The following is an 18,707-nucleotide window of genomic DNA, read 5'->3' as shown; positions in this document are numbered from 1 at the left end:
GTATCTGTAGAGAAAACCCTACAGCCGTGCTAAATAAAAGTTGTTTAAAAAGAGAGGATCAGTGTTTGTACTAAACAGTGGGAATAGTACTAAATGTGTTATTGTTCACAGTGATAGGGTTAAAGTACCCCTTAAACAGCAGGAAAGTGGAGCTTGAAGGATTACTGAAAAATGCAGGAAAATCACATATGATTAGGCCCAGAGCAGATGTAAGAGGCTGTGTAAGGGAAATGAATTCAAAGAGCTTTCTGCTTTTAAACACATCGCTATAGTCATTTGGAATTCATTACTCTATTACTGTAGTTGCCCCATAGAGATAGTGGCCCTTTTACAAAAAGGTCTTGTATCCAACCCGCAATGATAATATTTGGTGTGCAATTGATTGTGCTCATTTTTTTCATGTTCTTGGCAAAGGATTACTGTGCTTCATAATCAACAGCCTTGGAAAAAAAAGAAAGGCTTTCTGTGCCATCTCATGATCAGTATTTCTCAGCTTGGATGGCTTCTTTGCTTTGCAGTCTTGGTATTGGGTCTCGTCACTTGTATTAACTTGCACCTGCTTCAGTGAGCTTAGACAAGCCACATTAACATATAAGAAATACTTCCAGAGCTTGGAATGTATAGGCTTGTTTTATTCAAGAAAACAGAAATGCATATTGAATATCTGCCACATTACTAGGTTTCCTATTATTTGCATTTATCCCCACAGTTTTGAGTCTTTGCTGCATTTTCTTAATATTGAATGAAACTAAGAATAGTTTGTTTTCAGTTTGATCTTATCTTCATCTGAAAAAGGGATAAATGACCTTGCCTACACAACATAGACCACAACAACAATTGAGAACTAGGTTTACTGGGCCCTATCTTTTGAAATCGTGTATCTATTTGTAAGCCTGTGAAATATGTTCACCTTCTTTAGTCGTTTATGGTGAGGAAAACATTGCTTCTAATTCAGTGAGTTTTATCAGAGTCTGGGGACAATTTTCTTAAGTATAGCTTGTGTGATTATCCTAAGAGTCTTGATGAGTAGACTGCCATCTGTTAAAGTAGTCTGTTGATAATCCGCCATTAATCTGTCTGTCCAAAGTAAACCAGAGCCCATAGAACAAGATGTAGTTTTATTTTTATGCTGACAAACCTGTTGCAGACCATTTTCCAGCTTTGCCTGTGAACAGACCTTAATTATAGTGGTGTTTTATGTGTTGTTAACCCTTATAAATTTATTTGAATGTTTGGCTCCTGAGTGGCTCTGTAGGACATCTTTCTTTCCTCATGTACAGTATAGGACGTAATGCCCAAGCCAAACTGCAAACAATTGCCAGTTTCAAGTTCTGTATAAAATACTAAAATAACCAGCAATTTTACATTTTGTCAAAAAACCTTTCTACTTAATACAAGACATCATAATAAGTTCAGTAAACCTCAAGCACCCTTTAAACTTCATGAGCAGATAATGGCGGTTTCTTTAATATCAAAATAGTCATCCCTTTTCTATTCTACTCATCGTTTGTTTTTTTCTGCAGGTGAGACGTGGAACCCTCTAAAACTGCACTATCAGCTAAGGAACGTACGGGAGCGCTTAGCCAAAAACCTGGTGGAAAAAGGAGTGCTCACAACTGAGAAACAGAACTTCCTGCTTTTCGACATGACGACACACCCCCTGACCAACAACAACATCAAGCAGCGCCTCATTAAGAAAGTACAGGAAGCCGTGCTGGAGAAGTGGGTGAACGACCCCCACCGCATGGACAAGCGCTTACTGGCCCTTATTTTCTTAGCCCATTCCTCTGACGTGTTGGAGAACGCTTTTGCCCCGCTTTTGGATGACCAGTACGACCTGGCCATGAAAAGAGTACGACAGCTGCTGGACTTGGACCCGGAAGTCGAAAGTATGAAGACCAACACGAACGAGGTCCTCTGGGCAGTGGTGGCTGCCTTTACGAAATGAGTTCTCACAGTGGACTGGTAATCTTGTTCAAATGTTGCTATGTCATGTAGTTTCCTCCGCGTTATAACTGGGCTTTGACCCTGAGACATGTATCATTCTTTAATATTTTCTTTGCTTGTAGATAATCCCTTCCTTGCCCTCCTAGTTCGCTGTGAGATCTCAACATCTAAACGCTCACGTTACTCCTGTGCAAACAGGACTTTTAAAAATAATGTTAAAAAAATCAGTCTGGTTATAGATCCACTCTGTGGGTGATGTCTTCGGAATATTTAAAACTGGAGGGGACTGTTTAGAAAGATTTCACTTTTAGCCTGGTACATGACTGAGGCCTTTCCATGTTTCTGAACAGCCATTTTCTTTACAGTTGTGCATTGTACAGTTCAAGGTAATCCACTGTGACATTTCAATGCCCTGTACTGAAGAGTTGTGGCAGGATTAAAACTAAACACAGCACCTCTTGTAAGTTTCAACATGCTTTCTACAGGGTCTAGCAGTCAGCACTTTGTACGGTCGCCCCTGTGTATAGCACGGTTTAGTCTGACTGTTCACCAGGCAAACAGCTGAGTTTCTGCCTAAACCAGAACGAAACACTAGTTGAGGACAAATATTTTGCTCCTTTTTTCGATTTTTGTCGAGCCACGTTTCCCTGTCTTATATTTATGTTCCCTGAAATTTGATTTACCAATGAATGCTATAAGAGATCCATTGATATGTGATTTTGCTTTGGTGTATAAGGAAGGTTTCTGCTTTGTGTTTGTCTGTTGTACTGTTCAAATCTATAATCTTGTTTATTTTTATAACCTTTTAAATAACTGAACAAACAAAAACAGCCAACCCAGCTGCCAGTTGACTAAACATCACTATTTGAGTTGAGCATTCCTGGGGTGGAGCACATTCCACTGTATTCTGTAAATACTTTCTTGTAGAATAAACACCCTGTCTTACTACCCAGTTTTTCGGACAAGAACACACCTGACCCAGAGTTTTGTGTTAACCTCACTTACAGTGGACACTGGGGCTTTAACAGCATGCGTCATTATGGTGTAGTGTTGAGATCTTCTTAACAGGCACTCCACCCAGTGACGACTAGATTTTTTATCTCCCCCTCTGTGCTGTTTGGAATGGTTGTGATATTTTGTTAACATGACTGTGTAAAGGAAGCCTTTGACCAATTTGTATCCTAAGCGTGAGTGGAACCTTCCCTTCTGTGACACAAATGATAAGATAATGTCTTTGACTGAAAATGTTCATATCCCATGCTTATTTCATGTTGCATGATTTTTTTTTTTAATTTCAAGACTCAAATTTCCTTACTCCAGAAGCTGATTTTTACTCATTTTGTATTCATTTTGTTACTACATTGTGCAAAATCTTTTTTTTTTAAACTGTTACCTCTAATTATGGCTTGCTTTACAGTAGTTTATCTTCACTTGATGTATACAATACATTGGGGAGATAACTCAACACTGATTTTGGTATGATAGCTTATTCATGACAGGGGTTTACAGGTATCTGACTATGTTTTGTTAATATACTCTTGGAGTAAAAATACTAGGTAATGTATAACTGTAGGCTTGAAATTAAAGGGATCCCTAATCTGTATACTTGCTTTTTACCATACAATAAACTAAGATCTTGAAAGTGCCTGAAATAGACCAAGTGGATGTCTTCATTTAATTACAATAGCAGTCTATAATGCTGCATGAGGATATGTCTGTTTCCATTTTGTAATCATTGTATTAAGTGTTAGAAAGGTGATGTGGGGGGGGTTAAGTAATCAATGGATGGAATTGTGAGTTCAATTAGAATTTTGTTCAATGAACATTAAGATTTTGTTACTTAAATCAAATCAAGTATGGATCAAAGCAAAACAAAAGCCAAGATTTCTACTTTTGGTGTTGAAGAAAGATGGTAAATCTATACAAATGCTATGTAGTTCCTAATGAAGTTCCTTCTGGTACTATCCCAGTAGGCCTCTATGATGGAAGTTCAGTTATAAGGAAGAAAACATGATTTCCTTAAAGAGTTGTGTTCATGCTGCAACTGTTTTCAGCGAAAGGCTGTTGTGATACTATCATAATCCTATAGAGAACATGGTCAGGGACAATGAAACAGCACAGATGTTCTTCAAGGTCACAATTTTCAGCTGCTTCAAAAGGCTTTTATGTGGTGCAAACATGTTCTGAAATGTAGATATCTGTAGTTTCTCTACTTTTATTTAGAGACCATTCATCCGTCTCACCCGTCACCAATTAGAGCTTAAAGCAATATTAAGCCATGAAACTTAATATTTTAAATTACAGCAAACCATGTTCTTATCCTGTACCACTTGCTTCTGTTGCATCATTTTTAATAATGGGGATAAAATCATGTCCAATATATGGAGGGGGAGCCTTCAAGTTGCTTGTGGCAGGTTTGCCATTGTCTTGATTAATGTCACTCTCCAGATGCTGCGTGCATTTTCTCTCCAGTTCTTCTTTCTTCTTTGTGTTGACGTCAGGTTCATCTCTCAGAGTTGTTTTGGGATGTAGTCCTGTGCATGACTTCACTGGAGGGGATGACAGAGAACACTACAGGCAACTTGCGTACTCTTCGGACAATTTTTGTAACGTGGCCAGCTGCCATATCACCCTGCGACTCACAGCAGACAAACCACTGTAGCTAAGCAGGTGTGAGTCTGGTCAGTACCTGAGCTGGGGACCTGGGAAAAAATAAGGTTCCCCTGAAAGTGGTATTAGTGGGCCAGTAGGGGGAAGTCCGTGTGGGTCCTAATGCCCCAGTATAGAGACGGGGAAACTATACTGTAAAAACACGCCGTCCTTCGGTTGAGGTGTAAAACTGTGGTCCTGACTCTGTGGTCATTGAAAATCCCAGTGTGTTTCTCGAAAAAAGAGTAGGGATGTTAACCCAGCATCCTAGCCAAATTTCCCATCCGTGAAGTGTCCAGGAAAGCACTATATTATAATGTTATTAATAGTTATTTATTATAACAATTATTATAATGGTTATTATTATTTTTATTATTATTTTCTTTATTGTTACAAAAGGAGCATGCGAATGCATAAAATTATACAAATACAACCAAGTCTTAATACACAGAAATTATGTAAATGGTTTTGTTGGTGTTATGATATTGTAATAATTGTAGTACAATAGTGCACACCACTGATAACTGATTTCTATAGTGACAGTTTCACATTTTATTGTTTTGATATGGAATCATGATGTATTTAACTGGGAGTTTTTGCCATTAATTAACATAATATGCTGTAAAGTGTGAATGTGAAGACAAAATTCTACAGATCCTTCTAAATTAATTATAAAATGCAAAATAACTAATTGCTTAAGTTTTCACCCCCCTTTGATTCAACATTTGGTAGAAACACATTTGGCTGAATTTACAGCCATGTGTCTTTTTAGATTAGTTTTTACCAGCTTTGCACATTTGGGCACTGCAATTTTTGCCCCTTCGTCTTTCCAAAATTGCTCAAACAACCTCACATTGAATGGGAAACATAGGTGAACAGCAATTTTCAATTCCTGCCACAGATTCTTGTTGACTTGAGGCCTGGGCTTTGACTAGGCCACCCCAGGACAGAAGATTTCTCTGTCCTCTGCTGCATCTATCTTTTTCCTTCTATCTTCTCAAGTCTTCCAGGCCCTGTTGCAGCAAAGCATCCCTATATCATGATACTGCCCCCACCATGTTTCCCAGATGGTGATCTCAGGATTATGTTCTCTGATGCATTTGCGCCAAACATAACGCATACCATTGAGGCCAAAAAGATTAAGGCCAAAGAAGGCAATAGAATCTTCTTCAATTTGGTTGTAGAATCTCCCTCATGCCTTCTAGCAAAGCATAGTCAATGAGAGAGGTTTTTGTCTTTCTCCCATGAAGCTGAAATTTGTGAAGCACCAAGGCATCTGTCAAATGCACTTTTTCCATCTCAGCCATGGAAGACTAATTTCTTAACAGTAGTCACTGGCCTCTTGGTGGCCTCCCTGACTTCTTGCCTGGATTCTTAGTTTCGGAGAACACCATGTTCCATATTTTCTACATTTCTTTATAATGGACTTTACTGTGTTTTGGTGCTTCAAAATTTTCTTTTACCCTTCCTCTGATTGGTGCTTTTCAATAACCCTATCCCAGATTTACTTTGAAATTTGGATTGTCTTTATGATGTAGTTCTGTTGGGATCTGTACTTATCAACTGTGGGGCCTCCAGTGAACTCCTGAGCTCATGTGAAATACCCTAATTGCACACAGGTGGACTCTATTCAACAAAGGATGTGACTTCTAAAGACATTTGGTTGCAGCAGAGCCTATTTTGGTGGGTCATAGTAAAATGCTATCACTTTCTGTTTTATATTTATAATAAATTTTGGAGGATCTGTAGAATTTTGATTTCAGTTTGACATTATAGAGTGTTATGTGTTGATCAATTCGAAAAAATCCCAAATTTATACCTTGCAATTCTATATGGTAACACAGTAAAATGTGAAAAAGTCCAAGGAGGGTGAATAATTTTGATAGCTACTGTAGCCATAAAATTCACTATTCTAATGCAGAACCTGAACATAGATGAATTCATGTCCAAACAGGATTGCTTTTATTAATTTGAATAATTGCAGACTTACCATCTGTTTACAGAAAAATAACACACATCCATGTCTTTATTGAACTGAATTGTGTGGAGGAAATAGAGGAAAAACAGTCAAGATAAGAGGCTTTGAGCTCATATCAATAAAAGTCATATTTTCCGCAGCTGTCTTGCCTTAACCTGTCTCATGGGAAAAGTTTGATCACAGAATTTCTGTAAAATCAGTTTTAAAATAAAGCTTATCTACCACACATTCAAATTCCAGTATGTTTTATTACATTTAGTAGAAAACTTTGTTCAAATGTAGTACCTAGACTGTATCATGGATATACAGATTTTGAAAATTTGAGTATATGGTGTTTTCACTTGATATGAAAAAGACCATCTAGATCAGACACAAGACAGGCCACATCTCTTTCATTCCTGTAGAATTTAAACTAAATGTTAGAACAGGTGATTAATTGTCATCAAGTATTATGTCATCACTGTTAAAAAAATAAAAATCAGAGTCCCTTTATAGATATTCATGCTGCATTGTGCTGTATTACAATTTCTTTCAGGTTAATTTCTTTCTATAAGGAAGTCTGTTTAAAAATATTGTTTGTATGTATGTAGTAGGCAAAGAGAAATTGCCAGTCCTTGTCATGTCTGTTGAAACTGTGTCCTAATTCCTGGGGCTGCTGTGCCTTGTTTTTGTAGATGTTTAGATAAAATGTTCTGTTTGCTCAGACAACAGTGATAACATTCAGTAGTGAATCTGCCCACATCTTGGTCAGTCAGGTGCACTCTTGATCATGCAGAAGACCGTTTTAAATGGCAGTTGACAATTTTGCAGTGGCCAAATGAAGTGCAATACAATATTCTAATTATTTTAGAGGATTGTAAGTGATACATAATACAAAATAACATGAGTCCGGACAACTGTTTTAGCAGTTCAGATTGTTCACTGGGTAAAAACATAAGCTTTAAAAATGTTTGTGAGCCTTGTGATAATGAAGCAATGAGGACAATGGTACCTATTAAGCTTAGGAGTTTAGGAGTTTCAGTGCCAGCCAGTTTATACTAGTGCAGAATACTTTTTTGCAAGCGTGCCTTTTTTTGGGGGTATGAACCATATCTTCTGCAAAGTGCTAAAGCACAATTGTGCCAAGCTGTGCACTTGCTACAGTACTTTCACAAAATGATTTTGTAGAAAAACTAAGATCATTATCACCACTGGCAAACAAATAGATCCCCCCAATCATTTTCTAACTGCTTTATTCTGTAGAGGGTCATGGGGGAGCCAGAACCTATCCCAGCAAGCAATAGGCACGAGGCAGGACACGCCCTGGACAGGATGTCAGTCTATCACAGGGTAGATATGGACACAACACACATAAACTAGGGCCAGTTTCCCAGAAGACATTTCACCCATCAGTATGTCTTTAGACTAGGGGAGGAAACCCACAAAAACTGCACACAGATAGCACTCCAGGTCCTGTATTGAACCCAGGGCTCCAGCACAGCAAGACAGCAACGCTGACCACTGTGCCATCATGCTGCCCATCCTGGTGTAATAAATAAATGCACAGTTCCAACACAATATAGTTGTGCTAGATTTCACAAGATAAAAGAGAGAGGAAGCCATTAAGTCTGAAGGATGAAGCCAGACTATAAAAGTCATTTCTCCTCTCTTTGCTAGAAAATATAACATCACACTGTAAGCAAATGGTTTGTGTTTGCTTTGTGCTGGGAAAGAAGGCTTTAGAATAAGTTAATGGACATTTTAATTTATATTTGTAGGCCTAATACACGCAGCTGGTTAACTTTAGCAGTGGATACTTTATCACTGGTGATGAGTTCCACATTATTGCTGTCAGAAAATCCCATCTACCTATGAACTCACTTTTGTTTGACTTTTCTTTAAATTGTAAAACTAAATATTGTCCAAGCACATCTCCTTCCTTTGTACTTTCCTGCTGCTGTGCTGCAGTGCTCCTATTTTCCATTACACAGCAACAAGTGTCAACTGGCACAAAAAGCAACAGTATAAACACATTACTGCTGGACCATCAACGCTGGTTTCCAATTGGGTTTTGAATCACATCCAAGACTTCTGCCAAGTGTCATCTTTCCTTGTCCTCCACAATATTGTTCAAGTACTATGGGCCTTTTGGAGACACTGCTGTGGTTTGTAACTTGGATTGAATGGGAATTGACTCTTGAATATCAAGTACCCAGGTGGGTGCACTAACTACTGACTTTAGATAGCTGTGGTTATTTTAGCCTAGGTGCAGACATATATATAATGTGCAGTTCTGTGGAGTAGAATGAAGCACTCATTGAGGTGGTCTGTATTCTTTAATGGGGGACACATCTGCATCCATTCTAATTCAGAGTTATATGCCAATTCTATGTCTGGAAGAGAATCAGTTTTCTAAACAGCAGTACATTAAAGACAGGCAACATCCATTCTGGACTCCACAGAATAAAAGGGCACAATGTCTGTTCAAAGCTAAAGCACATCAGACATCAATACACTTGCATTAATTGCTCCAAGACTCATACCAATATATACCAATATTCTTTTGGTATATGAATACAGTGACTGAGCTGTTCTTTCCTATCCAGTGGACATTTTTCTTTTGGGTGGGGAGTTGTAACTGTGTAAACCATATATAAAGAGACATTGTCTGATGCAATTCACAAATTTTTGCCATGCAGACCACAGGAATGCTTTGGAAAGCATATTCTATCCAGTCCAAGTAGAACTGTGTCTAGAAAAAGAATAGAACCACAGGATTACTAGTTTGTCAGTTTATTGGTTACACAGGCAAGACCAAGAGGTTTTTTTTTGCTTATAAATACTAAACCTTTCCATATGACCATTGGCACCAATGTTGTTTTCTCATCTTAAAAAATAAAGGAAAAAAAAAACTTCATTTACACAATTAGTCAACTCCATAAAGAGACAGACTTCAACTCACTGTGCACATATACCATATGCATACGTTAGGAGAAACAATTCTTGTGTAATTTAGTCTGTGGTAGTGAACTTCCTTAAACTTTAGATGCAATCAAGGTCACATTCAATTGAACAAACACTTTATTTTCCATTTCCTATGTCTATTTTATACTATATGTAAAATTAAATAGGAAGAATCGTTTTATTGTAACAATATAAATATATGCTGTTACAACATATAAAACAATAAAAATACAGTATATCTGTCAAGAATAGAAAACGTCAAATCCAAATAGTCTGACTTACATTAATCTTTACAGCACTGGATTGAGAGGTCAGAAGTTAATCAATTGGACCCTAATGGTGGCTAAAAAATAGCATATGACCAGGAGCTAAGAGGTACATGTTAAAATCATATAATTGACGACCTAGCAGCCTTACTGTAATTATATGACTGTGTGCAACTCTCTGTATTTCACCACCACAATGTAATTTTACATTCAGATTCTTTACCTTTACAGCACAAACACCCATGCTTTATTTCTTACTGCATGGTGGTCATGGTTATTTAGTGTAGCACAACGCATTAGAAGATGTACTCTCCATCTAACTGTGATGACATTCATTTGTTTCCTCTAAAAAACTTAGGCTTACATCACTAGAGCAGACTAGTTCTGTTGTATTCAGTAAGAGTTCATCGCCTGTGTATTTTAGCTGGTTCAATAAATCAACAAACATCTACATGCAAACACCAGACCCAACCGAGACCTCAAGTCTCCAGAGAGACAATGAAGTGCTCCACATTACAATCATTCAGTGTATAAGAACATTTTCCTGTTATGGATTAACTGTCTTTATCGGGCCTAATTTATTTCAGGGCAGAGAGTATCCCTCCTACTATCAACTGTATACAAACTGTATATTAGCTTAAAGGGTCTATTTTAAATTAATTTAATTATAAAAATATCCTAATGGTATACATAATGGACTTTATCTAATGTGTCAAGAGTGCTGCTGGATATTAATAAAAGCTTGCAGTAGTCACAAAACTTCTCAGCACATTCCTAATGGAGCAGCAACACTGTTTTTCCTTCATTTTATCCAAAACATAAATTTAAAAATGGGTTAAACAATTTAACTGTATAGATTGTATTTTTAGTACTGTATATACAATGAGAAAGACTTTAAAAGTACCTACTGTATCATTTATTGTTAGTGTTCTTAGAGTTCTTTAATGTTTATATTATTTGTGGCATTGTAGAAGAATTGTTTTTGGTTTCAAGTTCTTGTATCCTGGGCAAACTATAGTTTGTAAAATACAAATATGTTGCACAATTCTAGGGATTTAGAAATCATTTTGAAACATTTTAATCATTTAAATCAAATTTTGAATTTCTCAAACTTAGAACAAAACAAGAACAGAACAGTGCAGTACTGCTCTTCTAAAATACTGGTTTCTGAAAAGTAATAAATGCAGCAGAACGTTTGCAAAGATTTGAAGGTTTCCCATCAACATTGTGGGAAGAGAATGAAACGTTGTAGTGGAGGATCCAATCTGTAACTGTAAATCAGAGTGAGAGAAGTATCATATGATCCTTACCATCTGTTAAACAGCTGGGATTTTAAAATAATGTGTTAGACAACATAGTGATGAAAAGCAACTTGCCAGCAGACGTTTTAACAATGGGATGTTGCAGGATGCCTAGAATGTGTTTGTCTAGGGACAGCCTATCGCATTACTGAAGACTATACTATAATAACTTATATTATAAGATCAAAATGCACATTCTTAAAATTACCTTAAAACACTAAATCTCCCAATTAGTTGTTTTAATATCTTGCAAATGTCTTCAATAAGAGTAAATTATTTTTTAGTAGAACACCTGTTTAAAGCTGTTTCATTAGCTTCCAGTCACAATGACCATCATCTACTGCATATTCCAGTATAGGAGCACTGAAAATGCCCAGCATTTGTGAGTGATGTTTTAAGCACTGTCTTGGAGTCTGTTATTAGAATTTAGCAAAGTAAAGCAACTATCAACAAAAGTGCCTTTGTCAGTAACAGAGTAATAGCAATAAAGCTGCAGAATATTTTCTTATTTAGAATATATTTCCTTCCACCACACCTGTGTGGGTGTTTCTTTATTCCTAAACCTATCCCAAGCTGCTATCACCTGCATCCTATTCAGTAGTATGTACAGTATCTGTTTACCATCGTACTACTGAACTGGAGACATGACTGTGTGTAGATTTAGTCAAGTCCCTTCTGCAGGACAGGACGGAAATGATTTAGTTTATATACAGTAATCTATTGTTCCAAGACAATCCTCTTTACACTTGGGAGTACTCTGTTTAGTCTTTTTTGAACTCTTTGTAGGATAAGGGTCTTTTATAATAGAGATCACAATTGAACACAGGATTAAGATCTTTTTATTTTAATATTGCTTCCATCCATCCATTTTCTAATTGTTTTTTCCAATTGAGGGTCTTAGGGGAACTAGAGCCTATCCCAGGAAGCAAAAGCTGCAAGACAGGGTATTCCATGGACTTTGGACTTTTTGAAAAAAACAAAGAACATGGAGGAAATCAATGCAAACATGGGAAGAACTTACAAACCTCAGGTCAGGAACTGAATCCAGGGCCCCAGCACTGTGAGGCACCAATACTAACCATTGTGCCACCATGCTGCCCTTAGTTTTAAAAACTGTTTCCAAAATCTTGGAATTCTTGTAGTAATCAAAATAAGACATATTGCTTTATAACTATCTGGTTTGGTTTTGTTGCCATTTATATGGAAAGGCACTGCATTAGCTATGTTACGGTAGGTATTACCCCTGTCTCGAGAGAACTTCTAAAAGAGTTTTGTTAATGGCTTATAAATAGCATCTCTTGTTTCCTTAAATATAGTGAGTAGTATATCAACAGGCCCTGGAGTATTGTTTAACTGGTTATAGCAACACTTCTGCTTCTCATATGCTAATTCTATTAATTATAGGACTTTTTGTTTGCTCAGCCTGAAACATTTTGTCTGTTCCTTCCTTGGTAAACACCTGAATGAAACATTCATTTAAACCATCAGCCATTTCCTGTCATCATCTAAACATTTCTATTTTTATCTCTGAAACACTTCATTCTTTACCATTCCTTTGCTGCAATAATCCTTTTTAACTCTCTCTGGTCCTATCTAATACCCCTTTTAAATTGTGCTTGCAGTTATTTCACTCCTGAACTAGTTTATTTAGCTATTGGGTCACTGCATTCCTTATTTTTATTTATTTATAGCATTATTCTGGATATAAAATAGATTTTCTTCAGCTTCTGTTGTAATTGGATAAATGTGTGCTGTTCAGAAATGTTCTATTTAATTCAGGATTTTTATTTTAAGGAGCTTTGCCAGTGGAAAGTACTCGCTGTATTCAACAGTTGTTATCCCATCTGAGAAAAAAAGCGTGTTAATTGCACAAAAACTGAATTTATAAAATCAGATAAGCATATTTGATTAAAACCACCTGGATAATTAAAAAGCTGTGTTTATCAGTGTTCCTTGTTCTTAGTGGTGAACAGTACAGTTATGGATACAAAGGAAATTACAGTAACTGAAGCAAATTGCTTTGTATTTAAAAAAAAGTTGCTTGTGGGAATTTGCAGGTTTTGGCTGGATACCAAAATATACATTGCTGGCATAAATGTCACTAAGGGAGAGAGATTTCAGGTTAAGATTGGTTTTCCTGACTATAGTCCAGATAAGTGCCTATTAGATTTAATAAAGCGAGCCTCATCAACTCATTAATTGTGAAAAACAGATCTATTTACAGTATACAGTACGAGAACTGGGTAGGATGTTAAGCAAAATCAGTTCAGAACTTTGATGAACTCCAGTTTTTATCCTTCTACTTCTCAGAAATTGTTTCCCTATAAAATTCCGATGTGGAGGTGCCTGGAAAGGAGGTGTTAGATCAAGGATGGGATTTCTCTTTCTTCAAATACTGTCAGACAAATTCCAAATTAAACATTCTTACAAAGATTTTTTTTCCATAGATGTAAAACAATATGGGTGTGATCTACTTATTACTCCACATACAGTATAATCTTTTTTCTTGATAAACTTTACCTGTAATGCAAATATATAGTTAGGACTGGCAGTTGTTTATGCTGTGTATATACAGTAACTAACATGATTAACTAAAGTGAAAGTTTTGAACAAAAAATAGATTTTATTTCATGTATTGTTGTCTTAGTTTAGGTACAAACGAAGGTGTTAGGTTTAGGCAACTGAGGTATGAAAGAGTTTGCTAACACATATTATTACGTGTTAGCATGTTAGGAAGTCCTGATTTTTGGGTGAATTGAATTGCTGTGTCCGCTCAGTGTTCAAACCCAATTGAAAATAGTGTGCAGAATTCTTGCAGGAATATACAGTTAATGTTAAATTTATATTTATACAGTGTCCATCTGCCCAATTGAAGGATGTCAGTTGGTTGGCTAACATAAAATTATAAGAAAGGTTAATGTAAAGAAGGAGGCAATTTGTCCCATTTAGTCTATTTAGTAATTAGTCTTTTATAGATCCAAAGATCTCATGCATTCTTTCATTTCTTGGAAGAAGCCAGGGTATTGACTTCAACAACATGGCTAAGTTACTTGTTCCAAACTTCCACAGCTCTTTGGGTAAGAATTGCTAACTGTTCTTGGTTTTAAATGCTCTTCCCAGTGGCTTCATTCTGAAGAGGTTCACTGTTCTTTGGGGATTTTGAATATTTGATTCATTATAAAAAGCAGGACGAAGAGGCCAGTACCAGTGACTGCTGAGCTCTGCTACCTAGGAAGCTATTAGAGCTTCTCTTATTTGTAGCACCAGAGCAAAAAAAGGAGCAAGGAAAGAAGTGACCAATAGAACAGCTCGGGGACATGGTGTTGTGAGGTTTCTTTGGAATTGAGAGATTTTGATTATGAAGCTGGTAAGGAGCTTAGCTGGACTTGTGTGGATTTAGAAAGAAACATTCATAGAAGAAATAGCTCATAGAGAGCTAGGATTCTGTTTATTTTTTAGCTTTCCTCGCACTTAAAGAATAGAATACTTCATGCTTGTCTTTTTTGCATCAGTTTTCCCTAAGACCATGCCTAAAATCCCTGTCACACAAGAGAGTGGTGACATGCAAAAAACCTGTCTTGCTTTCAGGCTTTAGAATTCTCAAAATAAAAACCAAAGAACTTTAAGTAAAACAGGTTGTAATGAAGCTGAAACGAAAAATTAATTCAAAACTATACTGTAGCACAGCAGTTGGGCAAAACAAACAACAATATGAATATACTGAAGAAAGGAACCACATGTATAGTTACCACTCAACCACGTCTGGGTAAGCCACAAAAAACATCTGCAGTTGATGACAGAACAGATATCATATTTGTCAAAGAAAACTCTAAAACAACTGTCAGTGATATTGCCAACAACCTCTAGAGTGCATGGGGTGAAGGTATAAAAATCGACAGTCAGCAGTAGACTGAGACTGCAGAATTACAAGGATATGAACCTCGACTGGCACCGAGGACAAAACAGATTAGTACAAGAAAGATCCAGGAGAGCTTGACACAATGTTTTATGGATGAAAGAGATCAAAATAAACCTCTATCACAGTGACAAAAAGGAGAAAGAACCAAAAAACATGAACTCAGCTGTGAAGTATGATGGAGCTAATATCATGTCCTGGGCATGCGTGGCCACCTCTGGAACCGACTCACTCATATTTATAGATGATGTTCCTAATTTTGGCAGCAGTAGAATGATTCTGAAGTTCATAAAAACATTTTTAGATGCACTAATAGTGATTGGGTGCAGCCTGTCCATGAAGCATGACATTGACCCAAAACATATGGTCAATACAATTAAGGAATTCACCAGGAGACAAAAGTGGAAAATCTTAAACTGGCCAATTCACACTACAGATTTACTGTAAATGTATTTGAGTGGCTGCAGAAAAGCATTTCAAATGATTACTCAAAGGGTTTGGTGAACTCAGTCAGCCACAGGCTTCATGCAGATTTGCGATCGTGACACTAGGGCCATTTCTCCCAGAAGCCTATTAACCTACCAATATGTTTAGAGAAACCACGGTAACCAGAGAAAACCCAAATGAACACAGGGAGAACATGCAACCTTCATACAATTAGCACCCCACATCTGGAATTGAACACAGGGACCCTGTGAGACAGCAATGCTAACTAAACACTGTGCCACTGTGGACAAGGTTATGGGACAAGGCCAAACAAACAGACCAGATCAGCTGAAGCAAATCTAATGAAGAGTACAGATGGCAGTAGTCTTTCAGTGTAATTAGAAACATTTGGTAAAAATTAAGTGGCTGATGATCCTATCTGTCCTGTCTAGGGTGTATCCAGCCTTGTGCCCATTGCTTGATGGGATAGGCTCTGGCTCCCCCTCGACCCTGAATTATATGAAATGGTTAGAAAATGGATGGATGGATGAGTATATTGTTTAGTAAAACCTGAGAAGGGGTTTAAAGTTCATGAATATGTCTATTTCTAGTTGTGGGATTAACAACATAAATCCCTGTGATATCTAACTATTATACTGCTATTTACACATTGTAATGGGTTTAGTTAACAAATTAGTCATTAACTACCATATCACTGACTTCAGAATATCACAAAAGATTTCTCTTTGAGTTTAAAATACGGAATAATTATATGTATTGCGTATTTAAATTGTTATATGTTGTACAGAAACAGTAGTGTTTAGCCTACTTAACTTTATTAATTAATTCTAACGTTTGAAATCTCACTGATGATTGACAAAAAAGCATGAGCAAAGCTTTTTCAAAACTGTCAGTTCTCAATATCACTACTTTAGTAGAAAGAAGAAATCACAAGAAATGACATGCTTCACTGTTAATTGGACTTGGCCAGGTGCTAATTATGTAGGACCATTATGTTGCACCATTAAAGATAGAGAGACTATAACACTCTTTACAAGAACAATTGTGAAGAAGTATCTGAAGGATCAGTTACAAAGAGGAGCTTTTCATTAATCATAAGGTTCTCCATCATTTGCAAAAATAATTGCCCAAAATAATTTGCATTTGCAGCTGGGAGAAAAGGCACAACCATTTTGCACCAGCACATTGCATAATAGATATGCAAGGGAACAGCTCAAATGAACACTAGTGATTAATGAACATGTATCCACGGATGTACTGTATGTTACCTTAGCATTTTTTACTATGTAGGTCTGCATCCACAAATCACTAGCACAATAATCTTTGAGATAATGTGGATTCAGTCCTAGGAGTAACTGGGACTCAAACAAATGTGAGTGCATGACAATTGTATAACCAGTATCATTGAAGCAACATTTGCTACATCTTCTTAGAATCAAATACTATCAAATGCTGGCTCCACAGTTTATAGCCAAATGTCTTAAAGAAACAGATAAATCCAGAAACCTTCAAAGCTGTTATCTGGGGATAAATGGAGAACCCCATTTATTGCTGGGTTAACAGAAGAGACTTTCCTACATTATCCATAAGCACAGGTATTATGTTTCAGTTAATTATAAACAGAAAACAGCAGTACATGGATTTCATGTTTCATATTTGTCTCATAAATTTGCATAGGTTATGCTGCACTAAGTAGATAGCATGTCTGGTCTTATCTGGAAGAGCAGGTTGCCATGGAAACAAAGTAAAACGTTCGCATGAAACATCCATAACCTTCCAGTGCCTTATGATGTGGCAGAAATGTTAACTGTTGCTTCTCTTTTTGACAAAATTCAATTGATTGTTTCAACCTGATTTGTTAAATATCATTTTCAAAAGTAGAACTTTCTGAGGTGAGACACTTATTTGTTAAAAGTATACTATACAATATTTGAGGAAAATAAAAAAAAAATGAATTAATGATTTCTTCCTGGTATGGCTATATGAACATGTTCCAAGTGCATACAAGGTAATATTTAAAACCCAAACAGCATTTTTCCAACTATATTTTTCTAAGGCTGACATTACTCAGAGATCCATAGTATTAATGAGTTCAGTCTTTCTGAACAACTGGCCCATACTTGTTTGCAACATGTACTTAGTTGTTCATCAGCTTTTGATCAATGAATGAATCCTATGTGGTTCAGTATGATATCCAGTATTAGTTTCACATCAGATGGTAAGTTTTATCCAATGATCTTAATATTTCTCCTCCATTTTCCTTTGCAGAAACTTGCAAAGTATAGAAAAGTATGCTCTGGCATTTTCAACATCAACTTCCATTCATTTTTTTCAGTTTGAACATCACTTATGACTGCATGGCTTCCCTTGCGCTAACCAACAGTGGATTATAAAATATTATGTCATTGAAAAAGAGCGTACATATAATTAAACTCCTAATTATACTGTAGTACTACAGTATAATAAAACAAATCTTGCCCAAGCATTGGTTTTCACCTGCCTGCAGGAACACATTCAAGATGATATGAATAAACTCATATAAAACACTTTAAATGTTGAAAGAAACTGTCCTTGTCACCGTATTGCATAGTCCAGTTTGACTTAAAATGAGGTACATAAAAGGCTTATACAGTATACTGTATATGAATGAAAAACAGCATTGTCTAAGCAGATTTCTTAAATTCTTCCTGGGATTTATCTGAAGAGGCCACAACATCCATCATATAATCCAGTATGCATACTGCAAATTCAGTTTACCTTCCATTTTGCATCTGGATATTGCCAAAGATTATCCAATATTGTCTTAATCTGAAAGGAGGACAAAGCAGAATCCATATATTTCCAATTTACCAAAAGAATTGTTTCTGCTACAACTAAAAACATAAAAATGAGCTTTAATTGAATAGACATCTGTTTATAATCAGAAAAGTCACTTTTAAAATCATTTTGGGGGGTTAAATGGTGTGGACCATAAACTAGTATCTTAATTACTTAATTCCAGAAACTTAAAATCTTGATTTGGCAAAAAATGTGAATGAGATTACCTCCGAATTGACCAAATTTTGGATTTATGCTGTAAATGTCATAGCAAATGTGCCTGGTTCTACATAAACAAGGTTTAGCTTGTAACATTCCATACAAAACGAATTTCTTCCTGTATATTATTACAGTATACAATTTTAAATTGTAAGAATTCGATAATTATATAAAACTAGCTGGAATTAATTGATTTTTTGGTCTTTTTTCCTTTTGTTTTTAAT

At 36.3% G+C, this 18,707-nt stretch overlaps 1 protein-coding gene across 1 annotated transcript in view; it reads left to right on the top strand.

The window, feature by feature from the left end:
• golph3a (golgi phosphoprotein 3a) overlaps window positions 1–3,599 on the top strand; it is a 29,769-nt gene extending 26,170 nt beyond the window's left edge. The window contains exon 4 of the mRNA XM_006626738.3: window positions 1,524–3,599. Within this exon, the coding sequence (XP_006626801.1) occupies window positions 1,524–1,948 (425 nt within the window). The 3' untranslated portion in view covers window positions 1,949–3,599. The remainder of the gene's footprint in view (window positions 1–1,523) is intronic.
• Window positions 3,600–18,707: the final 15,108 nt, after the last annotated feature.

The sequence above is a fragment of the Lepisosteus oculatus genome, chromosome 3 (genome assembly GCF_040954835.1).
Source record: "Lepisosteus oculatus isolate fLepOcu1 chromosome 3, fLepOcu1.hap2, whole genome shotgun sequence".
In the NCBI taxonomy this organism is placed as follows: Eukaryota; Metazoa; Chordata; class Actinopteri; order Semionotiformes; family Lepisosteidae; genus Lepisosteus; species Lepisosteus oculatus.
Note: the sequence above shows the minus strand (reverse complement) of the source record. Positions and strands in the feature narration are given on the sequence as shown.